The sequence below is a fragment of the Eublepharis macularius genome, chromosome 1 (genome assembly GCF_028583425.1).
Source record: "Eublepharis macularius isolate TG4126 chromosome 1, MPM_Emac_v1.0, whole genome shotgun sequence".
In the NCBI taxonomy this organism is placed as follows: Eukaryota; Metazoa; Chordata; class Lepidosauria; order Squamata; family Eublepharidae; genus Eublepharis; species Eublepharis macularius.
Genome location: NC_072790.1, coordinates 230,671,304 through 230,688,519, shown reverse-complemented (window position 1 = coordinate 230,688,519; position 17,216 = coordinate 230,671,304). Strand labels below are relative to the sequence as shown.

Here is a 17,216-nt window from a genome sequence, read left to right as displayed (position 1 = left end):
GAGGGAAAACTCCCATTCCTGGATACCTGGGTCATCCGCAAAGCAAACTTTCAGTTAGGTCACAAGGTCTACAGGAAACCAACTCACACTGATCGGTACCTACACAAAAACTCCAATCACCATCCCCGACAGAAAAGAGGCATAATGAAAACATTAGTGGATCGTGCAAGACGGATATGTGAGCCGCACTTACTAAATGAGGAAATTAATCATCTAAACCACGCACTTCAGGCAAATGGCTACTCCAGAAATGAAATCCGAAGAGCAATCAAACCCAGGATGAAGCAAACAACCAAAGAAAAACAGTCTCCCACAGGAAAAGTGTTTTTGCCATATATCAAAGGAATTACTGATCAGATGGGAAAGCTTATGAAAAAGCATCACCTTCAAGCAGTATTCCGACCCACCCGAAAAATACAACAGATGCTACGATCAGCAAAAGACAGCAGAGACCCCCTAACCTCTGCAGGAGTATACCGTATACCCTGCAGCTGTGGACAAGTTTACATCGGGACCACAAAGCGTAGCATCCAGACAAGAATAAAAGAACATGAAAGACACTGCAGACTTGGACAACCTGAAAAATCAGCAGTGGCTGAACATAGCCTAACTCAAACAGGGCACAGTATCTTATTCCAGGACACCAAAATACTGGACAACACTTCCAACTACTTTGTCAGACTGCACAGGGAAGCCATTGAAATTCACAAGCACAAGCAAAACTTCAACAGGAAAGAAGAAACCTTAAGAATGAACCGAGCATGGTTGCCAGTTCTGAAAAACACCAGGCTAACAAAACATTCCATCCTTGACAATAGCCCTGCAGAGAAGATTAGCACATCAAGTACCAATCCATATGCAAAAGAACCTCCTCAGGATACAGTGAAGCCTCCCGCCATTAGCATTCCACACCCTGGGAAACTCTTACAGGATGACTCAGCTCAACCCCACCCCTCCTGAGGAAATACAAATGACCTACATCTTTTCCACACTGTGACACTGAGAGATCTCTGTCTTTTGGTGCTACACCTCTGAAGATGCCAGCCACAGCTGCTGGCGAAACGTCAGGAACTACAATGCCAAGACCACGGCAATACAGCCCGGGAAAACCCACAACAACCATCATCTAGTTGCTTCCTCAAATCCTCAAAGAAGCTTTCCTTTGCACCGTTAGGTGCATAAACTCCGACTACCAACACTCTCTTTAAATCCCAAGTACATTCCACTGCTATAAATCTGGCTTCCACATCTTTCATTACAAATTTTGGCTGTAGCTCCTCTTTTATGTACAACACCACTCCTCTTTTTTTCTTGTTGGAGGCCGCTACAAATTCTTTGCCCAATTTTCCTGATTTTAGATATTTTACATCCTGCTTTCTAATATGGGTCTCTTGCAAACACACAATGTCACATTTTTGTTTTAATAGCCAGTGGAAAATATTTTTTCTCTTATTCGGTGAGTTTAGTCCATTTACATTCCAAGATAAAACTTTGCACTCCATACTCATGATCTTGTTGGTAAGTCTTTTTCATTGTCCCTTATAAATCGCTCCATCTCTCGCTCAGATCTGATGCGCTTTTTGGCCCCTCCAAACTCAAAGGACACACCTTCTGGTAACTCCCATCTGTACCTGATTTTCATGTCCTTCAAAATCTGAATTAGCACTTTATATTTCTTCCGATCTGATAACACTGACCTGGGTAATTCCTTCATTATGATAATCGTCTTGCCATCAATCTCCAATGGATCTTGAAACTGTTTTGTCACAATCTTCTCTTTCATATTTCGAGTCGTAAACTGCACAATTACGTCTCTTGGTAATTTCCTCTGGGTTGCAATTCTCGAATTCACACGATATGCCACATCTAGGATAGCCACAACTTCCTCCTCCTCCTTCCCCAGGTATTCAGCTAACACCTCAGTCATCTGTTCTTGCGCTGACTTTCCTTCCACTTCTGGCAAGCCACGAAAACGTAACTGCTTCTCCATGTGTTTAGTTTCTGCAACTGACATTCTCCCCCTCATCAGTCTCATCTCTGTCTGTTGCGTGTCTGCTAAATTCTCCATCGCGCCTTCTACTGTTTTAACTCTCTGCTGCGTTCCTTGTAGTTCACTTTGTATTGTTTCCATACCTTTTTTCACTTCTGACAGCTCCGATTTTACTGTCTGCGTAACCTCTTTAACCTCTTTAATCAGCTCCAATTTCGTGTCCTTAAGTTCTTTAATCACATCTAAAAGTTTTTTATCCAAGTTTTCTATTGCCGATTGCCACTCTTTTTTTGACATCGTGGGGCTTGCTTTGGCTCGCTCCCACGAGTCCGCTCTCTTCCTTAGCTCCGTGGCGTAAAACTTAATGTCCTTTTTATTTCAAATGTCCCGGTCTTCTTGCAAAAATTAAATTTTAAAGCGTCCAAAATGTCGGGCGTCTTTTCTCTATGGTTTCTCTATGATTTTGTAATCCAAGATGGCCTACTTCCTTTTCCGCTGAGGCCGCGACCCTTCCCCTTTCAAAGATGGCGATTCCCTTCTTCCTGCCCTCCAGCAAGGGCCGCTTCTCTCCAGCAACTCTATTGTTGGTACGCACTTCCTGTCTCCCAACTTCCCACAGTAGGTCTCGCAATGGTATCTCTTTCTCACAGCTCCATAACCGCAAGTATTCAAAACAATAATCCAATTCCTTTAATAACTTCTTTAAACTGAGTCTCTTTTCAAATACAACTCTTGCCGAGTCTTCCCCTCTTTATCGTTAGCCTGTTGCAGTTTGAAAATCTACTTTTATTCCTCTCTGCTTTAATCAATCTGTCCCGTAACAGAAGATAGTGATCTTTACCTTCTCATTCACATTTCTCGGGTTGTAATCGCTGTTTCGATTTTAACTTCTCCTCTCCGTTTCTTCCCCCAATCGAAGCTTGGGTATGTAGGTCTTATGCCAGCCGAATTGGCCCCAAAACTGCCGCAGAGATTGTAGCCGACCTGTCGCAGGGTGGGACCTCAAGGGTCGTGAGGGGGCCCGTTGCGTAGAGCCCCCCCTCGCCCGAGATCAACGCGCCCTGAGGTCTTGAGCGTTCTTTGCCTGCTCTCCGCCTGAGAGCAGTCGGCCGCGGGCTATTTTGCCCCCGCCGGCCGGTTAAAACGGCAGTCCGGTCAGCTCCGCAGTTGGAGCTGCGTCAGACCTCCATAAATCCCAAACCGGAAGTCCTTTTTGCATAGTATCTTTGATTTCTTTTTGTTTACATAAAAACCTGCCAAATCTCCAAATTCTTTAATTTTTTCTATTACCTTAGGCATGTTTTCAGTTGGATCTTCCACAATTAACATTATATCATCTGCAAATGCTCTGACCTTGTAGGAAAAGTCTTTTATCTTTATTCCACGGATTGCATTGTCTTCTCGAATCTGTATCATTAGAATTTCCAAGACCAAAATAAACAACAGTGGAGACAACGGGCAACCTTGTCTGGTACCTTTGCCAATAGTCAGTTTTTTGGTCAACTCGTCATTCACCACAATTGCTGCACTCTGGTCTCTGTAAATTTCTTTCACTGCTCTTATGAATCTTTCTCCCATTTGCAGCTGTTCCATAGTGGCAAACATAAAGTCCCAGTTCAAATTGTCAAATGCTTTTTCAGCATCTACAAAAAAGAAGCCAACCTCCTTATCACAACGCCTATCATAATATTCAATAGCATTTATAACTGTCCTTAGATTGTCTCTGATTTGTCTGTTTGGTAAAAAACCTGCTTGTTCTTCCCCAATAACTTCGGATAACCATCCCTTTAGTCTCTCTGCCAAGATCTTCGCAAAGATCTTGTAGTCATTGTTAAGTAGGGAAATAGGTCTATAGTTTTTAACATTAGTCAAGTCCTGTCCTTCTTTAGGGATCAATGATATATTAGCTTCACTCCAAGTGTCTGGAATTCTTTGATCTCTCAAAACACCATTGATCACTTCTTTTAAAAATGATGCCAGCTCATTAACCATTACCTTGTAAAATTTAGCTGTAAGTCCGTCAGGTCCCAGCGCTTTCCCCAAATTTGTTGACTGTATTGCTTTCCTTATCTCTTCCTCTGTTATTTCACTGTTCAATTTAGCTCTCCAATCATCCGAAATTACTGGGAGCTTGATTTTCCCCAGATATGTCGCTATTGAATCTTTATTCACTTCTTTTTTATCATACAGTTTAGCATAGAATTTATAAAAAGCTCTACTAATAGCAGTCTGTTCCAGATGCACTTTGTTGTCCTCACATATTTTATTAATTGTCTTTTTCTCCTTTCTCTTCTTCAGTTGCCATGCCAAATATTTCCCAGGTTTATTTGCACCTTCAAATGACTTTTGATTCATTCTCTTAAGATTCCATTCCAATTCTTTATTATTCATTGCCGTCAACTGCTCTTGAAGGATTTTAATATCTTGATAGATTTTCTTTTTCCCTGGTCTTTTCTTTAATTGTATTTCTTTTGCTTTTATTTTTTCCATAATATCCTGTCTCTTCTCCTCTCTTTTCTTTCGAGCTCTTCCATTTAAGTCCATTAGTATGCCTCTAATTACTGCTTTATATGTGTCCCATACCTTATTGGTTGGTACTTCTCGATTCATATTGTACTGTATGAAGAACTTAGTTTCCCTTCTCAACATCTCCATATTTTCTCCCTCTTGTAACAAGTCCTCATTTATTCTCCATCCTTTCTTTTCCAAACTTCCACATTATTGGGTTATGATCTGAGCCTACCATAGGCATTATTTCTACATCCTTAGTCCAAAGCACTAAGTCCTTTGAGGCCCAGATCATGTCAATTCGTGATAGAGTAGAATGCCTTGCGGAGAAAAATGTATATTGTCTACCTGTGGGATTCTGCATTCTCCACACATCTTCCAACGTTTCCTGTTGCGTTAATACGAAAAAAGTCTTTGGTAATAATCCTCTTTTCTTTTGTGCAGTTGCTGATTTTTTATCTTGTTCTAAATTTGTAACTCCATTGAAGTCTCCTGCAAGGATTATCTGATCATAGGAAAATTCATCTAATTGCTTCCTTAAATCCTCAAAGAAGCTCTCTTTTGCTCCATTTGGTGCATAAATTCCAATCACCAACACTTTCTTTAAATTCCATGTACATTCCACTGCTATAAATCTGGCTTCCGCATCTCTAATCATTAGCTTTGGCTGTAGCTCCTCTCTTATATATAATACCACTCCCCTTTTCTTCTTTTTTGAGGCCGCTACAAACTCGTTGCTCAACTTACCCAATTTAAGATATTTTACATCCTGATTTCTGATATGGGTCTCTTGCAAGCACACAATATCACATGTTTGTTTTAATAGCCAGTGGAAAATACTTTTTCTCTTATTAGGTGAATTAATTCCATTTACATTCCAAGATAATACTTTACACTCCATATTCATAGCCCAGTTGTTGGTAAGTCTTTTTCATTGTCCCTCATAAACTTTTCCATCTCAAGTTCAGATCTGATGCGCTTTTTCACTCCTCCGAATTCAAAGGATATCCCTTCCGGTAGTTCCCATCTGTATCTTACTTTCATGTCCTTCAAATTCTGGACTAAGACTTTGTATTTTTTCCGATCAAGCAGCACCGATCTGGGTAACTCTTTCATGATGATAATCGTCTTGCCATCAACTATCAATGGATCTTGAAACTGCTTACTCACTATCATTTCTCTTGAATTCCTTGTCGTAAATTGCACAATCACATCCCTTGGTAATTTGGGTCGCAAATCTGGAATTTATTCGATACACCACATCAAGGATAGCCACAACCTCCTCCTCCTCCTTTCCCAGGTATTCAGCTAACACCTCTATAACCTGTTCTTGTGCTGTCTTTCCATCTACCTCCGGCAAACCTCGAAACCTCAGCTGCTTCTTCATGTGCTTGCTCTCCGCAACTGCCATCCTTCCCCTCATCGCTCTCATATCCGTTCGTTGCGTCTCTGTAAGATTCTCTACCGCCTTCTCGACAACATTAACTTTTTGCTGCATTGCCTGCAAGTCATTTTGTATTGTTTCCATTCCCTTCTTCACTTCTGCCAGTTCATTTTTTACTGTCTCTTTAACCTCTTTAACTTCCTTTACCAGCTCCTGTTGGACCTTTAACATTTCCAAAAATCTTTTATCCAGATTTTCTATAGCCGTTTGCCACTCTTTCTTCGACATCGTGGGGCTTGACTTGCCTCGCTCCCACGTATCTGCTCGTTTCCTTAGCTCCGTGGCGCCTGGCTTAATGTCCTTTTAATTTAATTTAAATGTCCCGGTTTCATGAAGAAAAAAAGACGCTTAAAGAGTCCAAAATGTCGGGCGTGTTTTCTCTATGGGTTTTCAATAGTTTTTGTAATCCAATATGGCCTACTTCCTCTTCTGCTGAAGTCAATGCCCTTCCCTTTCCAAAAATGGCGATTCCCTTCTTCCTGTCTGCCAGTGAGGGCCGTCTCTCTCCCGCAGCTCTATCCTTGTTACGTACTTCCTGTTTCCCGTCTCCTCACTGCAGCTCTCGCGATGGTAGAAACTTTCTCACAGTCCATTATCTCCCCACAGCCGCAGGTATGAAAAACAATTATCCGATTTCTCTATTAACTTCATTTAAAATAGTCCTTTTTCTAATCTGTTTCTTGCCAAGTCTTCCTCTAGTTATAATCAATCTGTTGCAGTTTAAAAGTCCACTTCATTACTTTAAGTATTTCGTCCCGTTTCAAGAGATAGTGATCTTTACCTTTTCAAACGTCTTTCTGGGTTGTAATCACTGCTTCAATCTCATAGATGCAGAGAAGTTAGCCGTGTTAGTCTGTGGTAGCAAAATCAAAAAGAGTCCAGTAGCACCTTTAAGACTAACCAATTTTATTTTAGCATAAGCTTTCGAGAATCAAGTTCTCTTCATCAGATGCCTGATACAGAGACTGGTCAAACACAGAAGAGCAAGAGAGGGAAGAGGCAAATAGGGGGGGAGGGGGAGGGAGCAATCAAAACATTCCTTGGCTAGTATATGTAAACATCTCCTTTTGGTGTGTGTATCAGTTGGATTTACAACAAGCATTTTTGGGACTACAGTACCCACCAAATGAAGTGAAGAAACAAATCAACAGGGCCAGACTAGTACCCAGAAACAGCCTACTCCAGGACAAACCTAAAGGAACTAACAACAGAACACCACTGGTTGTCACCTATAGCTCCCAGCTCAAACCCATCCAACGTATCATCAGTGAGCTACAACCCATCCTGGAAAATGATACCTCTCTCTCAGAAGCCCTGGGTGGAAGACCTTTCCTTGCCTACAGACAGCCCCCCAACCTTAAACGACTTCTCACTCACAACCATGAATCAGCCAGCAGAGTCACCAGCACAGGTACCAGGCCCTGCAACAGACCCAGATGCCAGCTCTGCCCCTATATCTACCCAGGGAATACAATTACAGGACCCAATGGCATCAACTACACTGTCTCTGGCTCTTACAGCTGCTCATCCTCCAATCTGATATATGCCCTCATGTGCCAACAATGTCCTTCTGCTCTGTACATTGGACAAACCAGCCAACCTCTACGCAAAAGAATAAATGGACACAAATCTGACATTAGAAATGGAAACGTCCAGAAACCAGTGGGAGAACACTTCAACCTACCAGGACATTCCATCAAAGACTTAAAGGTCACTGTAGTTCAACAGAAACCTTTCAAAAACAAAATCCAACGGGAGGCTGCTGAACTGGAATTCATATGCAAATTTGACTCTGTCAAGCTGGGACTGAATAGGGACTATGAATGGTTATCACATTACCACAGGTAACAGATTTCCTTTACAGAGGTGGGGTCTGGGGGAGCTCAGTGGTACCTGGCGTGGGCTTTCGGGAACCACAGATCTCTTTGTCAGATGCATCTGGCAGGGAGAGCTGTGGTTATCGAAGGCCCATACTGCATTGTAATTGGATGGTCTAGCTGTTTGGCTTCTACAAACTAACAGGGCAAACTCCTTTGAAGCCAACTGATACACACACCAAAAGGAGATGTTTACATATACTAGCCAAGGAATGTTTTGATTGCTCCCTCCCCCTCCCCCCCTAATTGCCTCTTCCCTCTCTTGCTCTTCTGTGTTTGACCAGTCTCTGTATCAGGCATCTGACGAAGAGAACTTGATTCTCGAAAGCTTATGCTAAAATAAAATTGGTTAGTCTTAAAGGTGCTACTGGACTCTTTTTGATTTTGCTTCAATCTCAAGATCTCTTCCACCTTCTTTCCCCCTGTTGAAGCTTGGGCATGTAGGTCTTATGCCAGCCGCACTGGCCCCAGGACTGCCGCAGAGATTTAAGCCGACCTGTTGTAGGGTGGGACCTCAAGAGTCGGGAGAGAGTCCGTTGCGCAGGACCCCCCCTCGCCCGAGATCAACGCGCCCTGAGGTGCTTGAGCGTTCTATGCCTATTCTCCGCCTGAGAATAGGTGGCCGCGGGCTTTTTGGCCCCCGCCGGCCGCTGAAACGGCAGCCCGGTCAGCTCTGCTCTTAGAGCTGCTTTAGACCTCCATGGATCCCAAGCCGGAAGTTCCTGCTATTTTACTTCTAATGTAGTTCTGCACTGAAGGCATTAGCACTGCAGGGAAGGCAGAGCACAGTACACAGCAATGGCTCTGACTGTCTGCTCGCCATGCCTTTCCGCCAAGTTTTCTACAGGCAAACCTTTGCCTATCAGAGCCTGCCATTGGAGCAAGGCAAGACTAGCCAGAACAGCTGATGGCTGCTGCAGTCATTGCCAGCATGCATCCTACTAATAAGGTTATTGTCTTCAGCCGTCTGTTTCTCATTTCCTTTCATTCTCCCTCATTCACTGTCCCTTTATTCCTCGCATACCACCATGGCGGCGTATATTGTTGATCTGATAAACCCTGTGTTTAGGAGGGCTTTTATGTTAGTGAGGTTCAATCTCTTTCTCTCAGCAGTGGTCACAGGCAGATACGGGGGTATTCCGTATAGGGATAGACTGTGTGACTGTACTCTGAGGGAACCCGATTCAATCTCACATATTCTTTTTCGCTGCCCCAAATATTCTGTTATGTGCAGTTTATTGATTCGTCCTCTTTTTCCTGTGCAGAGGGATTTCTTGGATAAGGATCTAAAATTTCTCTTAGCAGACAAGAGTCCAGTAGTAACTCTGTCCGTTGCTGAATTCTTGGCTTATGTGTGGAAGTCAAGGGTAATATTCTATAAAGCCTCTTATGACTGTGCTGTATCTCAAGATAATTTTGCTGTCTGGGGTCACGATTGTGCTGCCCTATGAACTTAGCCTACACCATCCTTTTTGTTACGTCTATATTATTTATGCCAATAAAAGGTCGTTGCTGTGAAAAATTCATTCCACCCAGCTTCATAAACTTTGTCTGCCCAGCCAGATCTTGAAAAGAGGTCATTGCCTTTTTGGTATGTTGTAACAAAATAAATCAAACGTTCAGTTTCTTCTTAATTTCTGTTCCTCTTTTCCACACTTCTCTCCTCCTTCATCTTGTGGTCTTCCTTTTATGATCTGCCTTCATTTCCCACCTACCTCTTTTCAGTCTTGGTTTCAATTCCTTTTCATCCTTATCCTGGTAGGCAACTTATAATGTACTTCAAGGCTTTTTTTCAGCTGGAACGCGGAGCTCCAGCAGCTCTTGCAAATGGTCACACGGCCGGTGGCCCCGCCCCGATCTCCAGACAGAGGGGAGTTTAGATTGCCCTCCTCCATCTGGAGATGGGGGGCGGGGCCACCAGCCATGTGACCATTTTCACCAAGAGTGATTTAAACTTTAAAAAGCTCCCCCTTGTTCCAGGTGACCCAAAGTGACGACATTGTGCGGTCCTGAGTTCCACCACTGAGTTCCACCACTTCTTTTCCCAGAAAAAAAGCCCTGATGTAGCTAATAATAATACAGTAGCAAACTTTTGTTAATATTATGAATAAAAGGGAGTTAATATTTCCCCCTTTTATCACTATAAAATCTATAGATTCATGGTATCAGGAAGCTAAGGGGTTTGTTTTGTTATATTTGATTTGGATCAGGGTCCCATAGAAGGTGCCCAGGTGGCTCTCTTCAGCCCTGATTCCATCGGCCTCCATTTGGGCACCATTTGGTGCGGTAGGTCCTTGCTTAGCTCTAGGAAATGGTTGGGAGTTACCTGCATGCATAAGCTTCCATGCATGCAGAGTGTCTTCAAGGCGAGACTTAACAACTTCTTAGAGCAGAGTGAATGGGAAGGGACAAGCTTGAAGATAGGGTTCCAGGGTATGTTGCAATCTGACCCAGAATCAGGGGTGGACTGGGAGGCAAAAACAGCTCTGGATAGACCCCACCCTGGCCCCACTCAGCAATGGCGGGGGGAAGGATGGAAAGCAGGTGGCTGGAAATGGGCTATTCAGGCAGCTGGCTCACTTGTTTGTGGTGGTAGCCATAGTTCCCTTAGGCAGCTGGGTAGCTTGCTTACTCGCTGCTGCAGCTGACTTGGGCAGCCAGCTAGGTGATCATGAGAGGCTTGGGGCAGTGGCTCATCTTTGAGCCTGAGGCCACCAGCTTGCAACCACAGGGGCTGCTTTCCCCCTCTGGACAGAGTGGGGGCTACTGGCTCACTGTGGAAATAGCTGCTTTCCAATATGCATGAGGGCCACCCCTCACTTGGGGCTGGGGTGGCCCCGGTGCAGAGAGGAAAACCCCTGGGCCATGAGCCCACCAGGATTTTCCCCAGCGGCTTTGATGGCCTGTCGGCCCCTGAACACAATAATGTTGCCTCTAGGTAAACAGTGCTGGGAGAAGGGAGGGCACTGAATTTGGCTAACTGCAGAAGAGAGTTTTCATTTCCTTCTAAGTCGTTATTTTTGATGCTGCACCAGCTGCAAGCTTTGTTTTGCTCTGATGATTTCTGGCTCCTGTTCAGTTGCTGCCAAGGTGGCATGCTGACTTAAACTATGTTACCTTGTGCAAAAAAAAAAAGGTTGCAAAAGTAACAGGTTATTTTTTATATAATGGCTGTAATTTTAAGTCAGTTTACAGAAGATTTGTCTAAATTTTGGATGGATGACACTGAGGTTGTTGTTCTGTGCCTGATCTCAGACTGGTGGATACATTATTTCAATATTATGAAGAACAGAATTGGGAGGCACTGTGGTGGCAGAATGCTGTTTCACCGATGCATTTTAATTTATGTAGTTACAGTTTGGGGCAGGATACTTGAAAGACCACCTTATCTCATACTGTCCAAACTGCCAGTTAAGATCCTCTTCCTGCTCTCTGTACCCCACCCTTTAGACTTGTCGAGCCAACCTACATGAGATGAATTACACGTGAACAGCATGTGAACAGACTTACACGTTTCCGCCTTGCTTTCCTGTTTACTCGCGCACCATGGTCACACTGTACTCGAACTCAGGTTTGGGCGGGCACAGGTTTCTTTCCCATTCCTCCATACAAGGGATGGTATCCCATGATGCACGTTCTCTTTGTGCATGCTCCAACTTTCCTCTGTAACTTTTCTGAGAGCGAGAATTGTTTACTCCACTGGACAGCAGCTGGAGCTCTTTGTATTTCCTCTAACAACTGACACTTCTTGATATGCAATGTGCCTTTTCTGGAGACGAGAGGTGTGTGGGTAGAAAGTTGATGTTTCACTTCTCTTTCTGAAATCTGGTAGTTATGTCTTCCAGGAAGGGGAGCAGCTTATACAAAGGTGAGGGGATCGCGGCTTTCCATTTAATGACAGATCTTAACAGGATCTTGATGTCTTCCTTACTTCTGCCAGTTCATTTTTTACTGTCTCTTTGACATCTTTAACTTCCCTCACCAACTCCTGTTTAGTCTCCTTCAATTCCTTTAACATTTCACAAAATTTTTTATCCAGGTTCTCTATAGCCGTTTGCCACTCTTTTTTCGACATCGTGGGGCTTGATTTACCTCGCTCCCACGAGTCTGCACGTTTCCTTAATTCCGTGGCGTTTGAATTAGTATCCCTTTAAATTAATTTAAATGTCCCGATTCTTAAAAAAAACAAAAGATGTTTAAAGAATCCAAAATGTCGGGCGTCTTTTCTCTATGGTTTTTCTATAGTCTTTTTGTAATCCAAAATGTCCTACTTCCGCTCCTGTTGAAGTCAAAGTCCTTCCCTTTTCAAAAATGGCGATTCCCTTCTTCCTGTCCTCCGATAAGGGCCGTCTCTCTCCAGCAGCTCTATCACTATGACGCACTTCCTGTTTCCCGACTCTCCACTGCAGCTCTCGCGATGATAGAAATTTTCTCACAGCCTGCTATCACTTTCTAACCACAGGTATGAAAAACAATTGTCCAGTTTCTTTAGTAACTTCGTTTAGCTTAGTTCTTTTTCTAAACTATTTCTTGCCGAATCGTCCCCTCATTATAATCCATCTGTTGCAGTTTGAAAGTTCACTTTAAAAGTTCGTTACTTTAAGCAATCCATCCCGATTCGAGAGATAGTGATCTTTACCTTTTCAAGCGTCTTTCTGGGTTGTAATCGCTGCTTCGATCCCAAGTTCTTTTCCACCTTCTTTTCCCCAGTTGAAGCTTGGGCATGTAGGTCTTATGCCAGCCGCACTGGCCCCGGTTCTGCCGCAGAGATTTTAGCCAACCTGTCTTAGGGTGGGACCTCAAGGGACGAGAGAGAGTCCTTAGCGCAGAACCCCCCCTCGCCCGAGATCAACGCGCCCTGAGGTTCTTGAGCGTTCTTTGCCTGTTCTCCGCCTGAGAGCAGGTGGCCGCGGGCTAGTTGTGCCCCGCCGGCCGCTGAAATGGCAGCCCGGTCAGCTCTGCACTTAGAGCTGCATTAGACCTCCATGGATCCCAAACTGGAAGTCTCGATTATTCCTGCTTCTTAGGGGAAGGATGATTCAGCGTTTTACTGAATGATGGGTTTTGCACGTTCCTTTCGGTACAATAGGTTTTGTACATCAATCTTCGCACCAGACCGCTTTGGACAATTTAGGTTATTGACTCCAAACGTGTGTTCCCCAATTTTTGATTTTAGTTTAGTCAGTGATAGAGATTCATGGGGTTGGCTCCTTTAAGGGGGATTTGGGGAAACAATTAATTATGTCATTAATTACCATCTGAATATAACTGGTTTCCTCCCCCTTTGTGTTTATGTCCGTTGTAATTTTTGATTGTGTATTGGATCCGGGAGTGTGTTGGACCGGGAGTTATTACTTGTAAGTAAATTGATGAAATTTCATGGTATGGCAGTAAGGGAGTGAGAGCATCTGTATCATGTGTATTGTTAATTTATTCATAGTCCAGAAGATATATGCCCATGAAGAAGTGCCTTTTTGCCACGAAACGGGATTTGAAACATCAGTGCACACATTGGACCGTCGGCAATAATGGTTTCATCGTGCATGGATTATGACTTTTAAATTATTTATGAACTTTCCTGGAAATTTGTTTCCAACTGGAACTCCACCTCCCCTTCCTGGGATCTCCCATTGTGGAATATATATATGGACATTGACGGATTGTGATTGATATATTTATTGCTTTCTGTACACTGTTTATAACACTTTTGCTATTTGCACTTAAATGCACTTTAATAGAATAGAGATACATATTGTTATATTCCCGGCTTTGTTTCTGTTTGTTAGTACTGATATGGAGACAAGATAAGGAGATGACACTCATTAGAAAGATTCGTGCTGACCTGACCTCACATTCCTGTCCAACAAGCCCTTGCTGCCCTCTGTGGGGGTCTTCTTCTCTTCCTCTTTATACATTGCTTTCACTGGCAACTCTACCCTTTTGACTAGCAAGTCAATTTGCAACATAATGAAAAGAGGATTTCCAGTTTCTCTTCCCTCCTAATTAAGCAACGAAATGCTTATTTCAATTTCATTCCTCCCATGTGCAATTTCAATTGTAAACCAGCCCCAAGAAATGATTTTAAATAAAGTCCATAAAAGCTGCCCTTCTAAATCCAGACCAGTGCCAGCTTGCTCAAGGTCACAGTCGTTCGGGGTTAGGAGTGGCAGGACTCCAATCTGGAGAATAATAATAATAACATTCAATTTATATACCGCCCTTCAGGACAACTTAATGCCCATTCAGAGTGGTTTACAAAGTATGCCATTATTATCCCCACAACAAACACCCTGTGAGGTGGGTGGGGCTGAGAGAGCTCCAGAGAGCTGTGGCTAGCCCAAGGTCACCCAGCTGGCTTCAAGTGGAGGAGTGGGGAATCAAACCCGGCTCTCCAGATTAGAGTCCCGCGCTCTTAACCTCTACACCAAACTGGTTTGATTCCCTACTCCTGCACCTGAAGTCACAGCTTCTCAGAGCTCTCAGCCCCACTCACCTTACAGGATGATTGTCGTGAGGATAAGGGGGTTGGACTAGATGACCCTAGAGATCCCTTCCAACCCTATGATTCTATAAAACACACTTTGTAAACGGCTCTGAGTGGGCATTAAGTTGTCCTGAAGGATGGTATATAAATCAAAGGTGGTTGCTGCTGTTGTGGGTTTTAGGTATGCCAACATCACACTAGCCATCTCCACAATGAGTTACTTATGAAGGGGATGTCTTTTTTTTTTCATTTGCAGACCGAAGACCCCAGCATCAAAACAGTCTACGATACAATCCACGCTCCAAGATGTCCTGAGGAATCAGATTTCCACAAATTCCTCTAACAACCCTGTAGATAACAGCATGATGGGCAGTCCGCACTGATTTTCTATAAGTTGACCCCAGTCACAGAATCAGCATCTTCCCATATGAAGATCAGAACATATGAAAAGCCTACAAGCGCTGACTATCTAGCGCAACTTGCTAGCTCCAAAAATAGCCAAACCAGAGGTTTTTTTCAGGAAGCCCTCAAGGGGGGCATACCGGCAATAGCTGTCCTCCAATAAATGCATCAGCTAGTATTCAGAGATACACTGCCTCAGATCAAAGCGCCATTTATCTATAATAGCCACTGGTTGTCCTTCTCTAAGAATGTGTCTGATCTCTCTTTCAAACCATCCTAAGCCAGTGGCCATCATGCTTTAGCAATGGATTTTATTCTTAACTGTGTGTTGTGTGTAAAAGTACTTTTGTTTGCTCATGTGGCCCTGCCCACAGGGTTGCATCATTCAGACAAACGTCCGCACGATGTGGAATGACTTGCAGTTCATGGTTGCTTCAGGTGGCAAACTCTGTCCCACGTGGCCCGTTTGTTAGGCAGTGAAATTGATCTGCATTTGCTTGAACAATCATCCAGTCTTTGGAAAGATTTATCAGATGAGCAGTTTGGAGTTGGGCTGAAATACTCCTGCGCCTGTTCACCAAGTTATTCAATCAGAAGGAATTTAGAAGCTCCAAGTGGAGATGTGAGAATCTTGGATATTTCTGCATTCTTGCACACTGGTGTTACACATTTTGTACATTGACCCGCCAAAGCCAATGTGTGATTTGCACAATGTGGATACGAGTCACCGTTCTGCTTCGCGTGAGCAAAGATCTACACCTACCTTATTTAAAGAGCAGTCCAGTAGCACTTTAAAGACGAACACAATTGATTCCAGCTTATGCTTCCACGAGTCAAGGCTCACGGTCATCAGATGCATGGAGTGCCCATCCAAAGTAGTTAAATTTATACTTAAGAGTTCAAGGATCAGAAAATGGGAGGGGGATGGGTGGGAAAGAAGTGACAAAGAGAGGCCAGCATAAAACAAAACCAATTAAAGAGTTGTCAGTATCAAACAGCCCTCTTTACAAGTTGCAAAGTTTTCAATGTTTGATGAGTGATGACATGAGGACTTGGCAGGGGATATTCAATGGGAGTTTTGTACTTCCCAGATTCATTAGTGTCCTTCTCATGATTGGCGTGCACAGGCAAAAGTGGCTGCAGCCTTACCCTCTGCATTGTTCTCCCCTGCTTAAATCACCCCTTGGATCTGCTGTTGGCTCCATTTGCAAAATCGCATCGTTTACATGGCTGCACATATGTTTTTCAGCAGCTTCGCATTCACAGGATGTTTTAAAAGGGAGGGGAGGAAACAGTGCCAAGGGGAAGGCAGCTGCCGCTTCTGACTGCACACCAAGGTTGCACGGAGAACAGGACATCCATGAGTCTGGGAGGCAGAAAACGCCCATAGGATATCTGTTTCAGACCCCTCGTGCTGTCACTCAACAAACATAAGGCCTTCATAAATAGGTAGAAAGGCTCTTCTCTGTGCCTTGTTTCCAAAATTCTCTATGCTTTTTACTCCCACGGATCTGGTGACAATAGTCACCATCCTGCTACCTACTCAACATTTCACCACTGAAAAGAGACATTCTTGTAGGACCACTGTTCTCATACTAACAATCACTGCTCCGTCCATGAATGTGTTGCTGAAAAATACTACTCTGTTAGATTCTGTATGCATTGACTCTGCTGCAATTGCTGTCCACCAGTTTAAAAGCCAAACCAGTGTTTGTATGAATTTTAATCGATTAATGAATTGATGAAAATCTGCATGTAGATAACAACATAATTATCTTTGTTCTTCAGTAATTTATGTCTGGTTCAAAGCAGGCTCTGTCTTAGTTTCAGGTGGGTCGACATGCTGGTCTGCAGTAAAGCAGTAAGATTTGAGCCCGGTAGCACCTTAAAGACCAACAAGATTTTCAGGGTGTAAATTTTTGAGTCAGACTCCCTTCTTCAAATACCTCCCTTCTTCAGATATCTGTACTGATATTAAACAAGGCCAGTTCCAGGTTCCAACCAAGTACTTTAAGGTCCGTGTCCATCAATCATGATCATCGAGGAAGGCCTACTCAGTTTGCCCCTACTTTTCAAAGTTAGGTGGATGGCTAACAACAACAAAGTCTTTTTAGTGGTAGCACCTTATCTACAGAAATCCTTGCCTACTATCACTCATCTGGTGCTTTATTTGACTAGTTTCAGAGCCAAGCTATAAGTGACGCCTGACACAGGTTGGACACTTGTCAGCTTCCCTCAAGTTTTGATGGGAAATGTAGGCATCCTGGTCTTGCAGCTGTAATGGAGAGCCAAGCTGTAAAACCAGAACGCCTACATTTCCCATCAAAACTTGAGGGAAGCTGACAAGTATCCAACCGGTGTCAGGCATCACTTGTAGCTTGGCTCTTAGATATCGAGGGAAGAATTTTGTATTCGTGTTTTGATTTTTTTCTCAAATGATGCCTTTTCTGAAGAGGATCAATTGAACTGTTGTGGTCTTGTGACATTTTTAATTATGCTTGTTTTGTTATA

At 43.4% G+C, this 17,216-nt stretch overlaps 1 protein-coding gene across 2 annotated transcripts in view; it reads left to right on the top strand.

The window, feature by feature from the left end:
* LOC129341378 (T-lymphocyte surface antigen Ly-9-like) overlaps positions 1-16,933 on the top strand; it is a 79,418-nt gene extending 62,485 nt beyond the window's left edge. For both annotated transcript variants that reach the window (XM_054996551.1, XM_054996542.1), the window contains one exon: positions 14,560-16,933. In XM_054996551.1, coding sequence (XP_054852526.1) covers positions 14,560-14,646 — 87 coding nt within the window. In that variant the 3' untranslated portion in view covers positions 14,647-16,933. The remainder of the gene's footprint in view (positions 1-14,559) is intronic.
* The last annotated feature ends 283 nt before the right edge of the window (positions 16,934-17,216 follow it).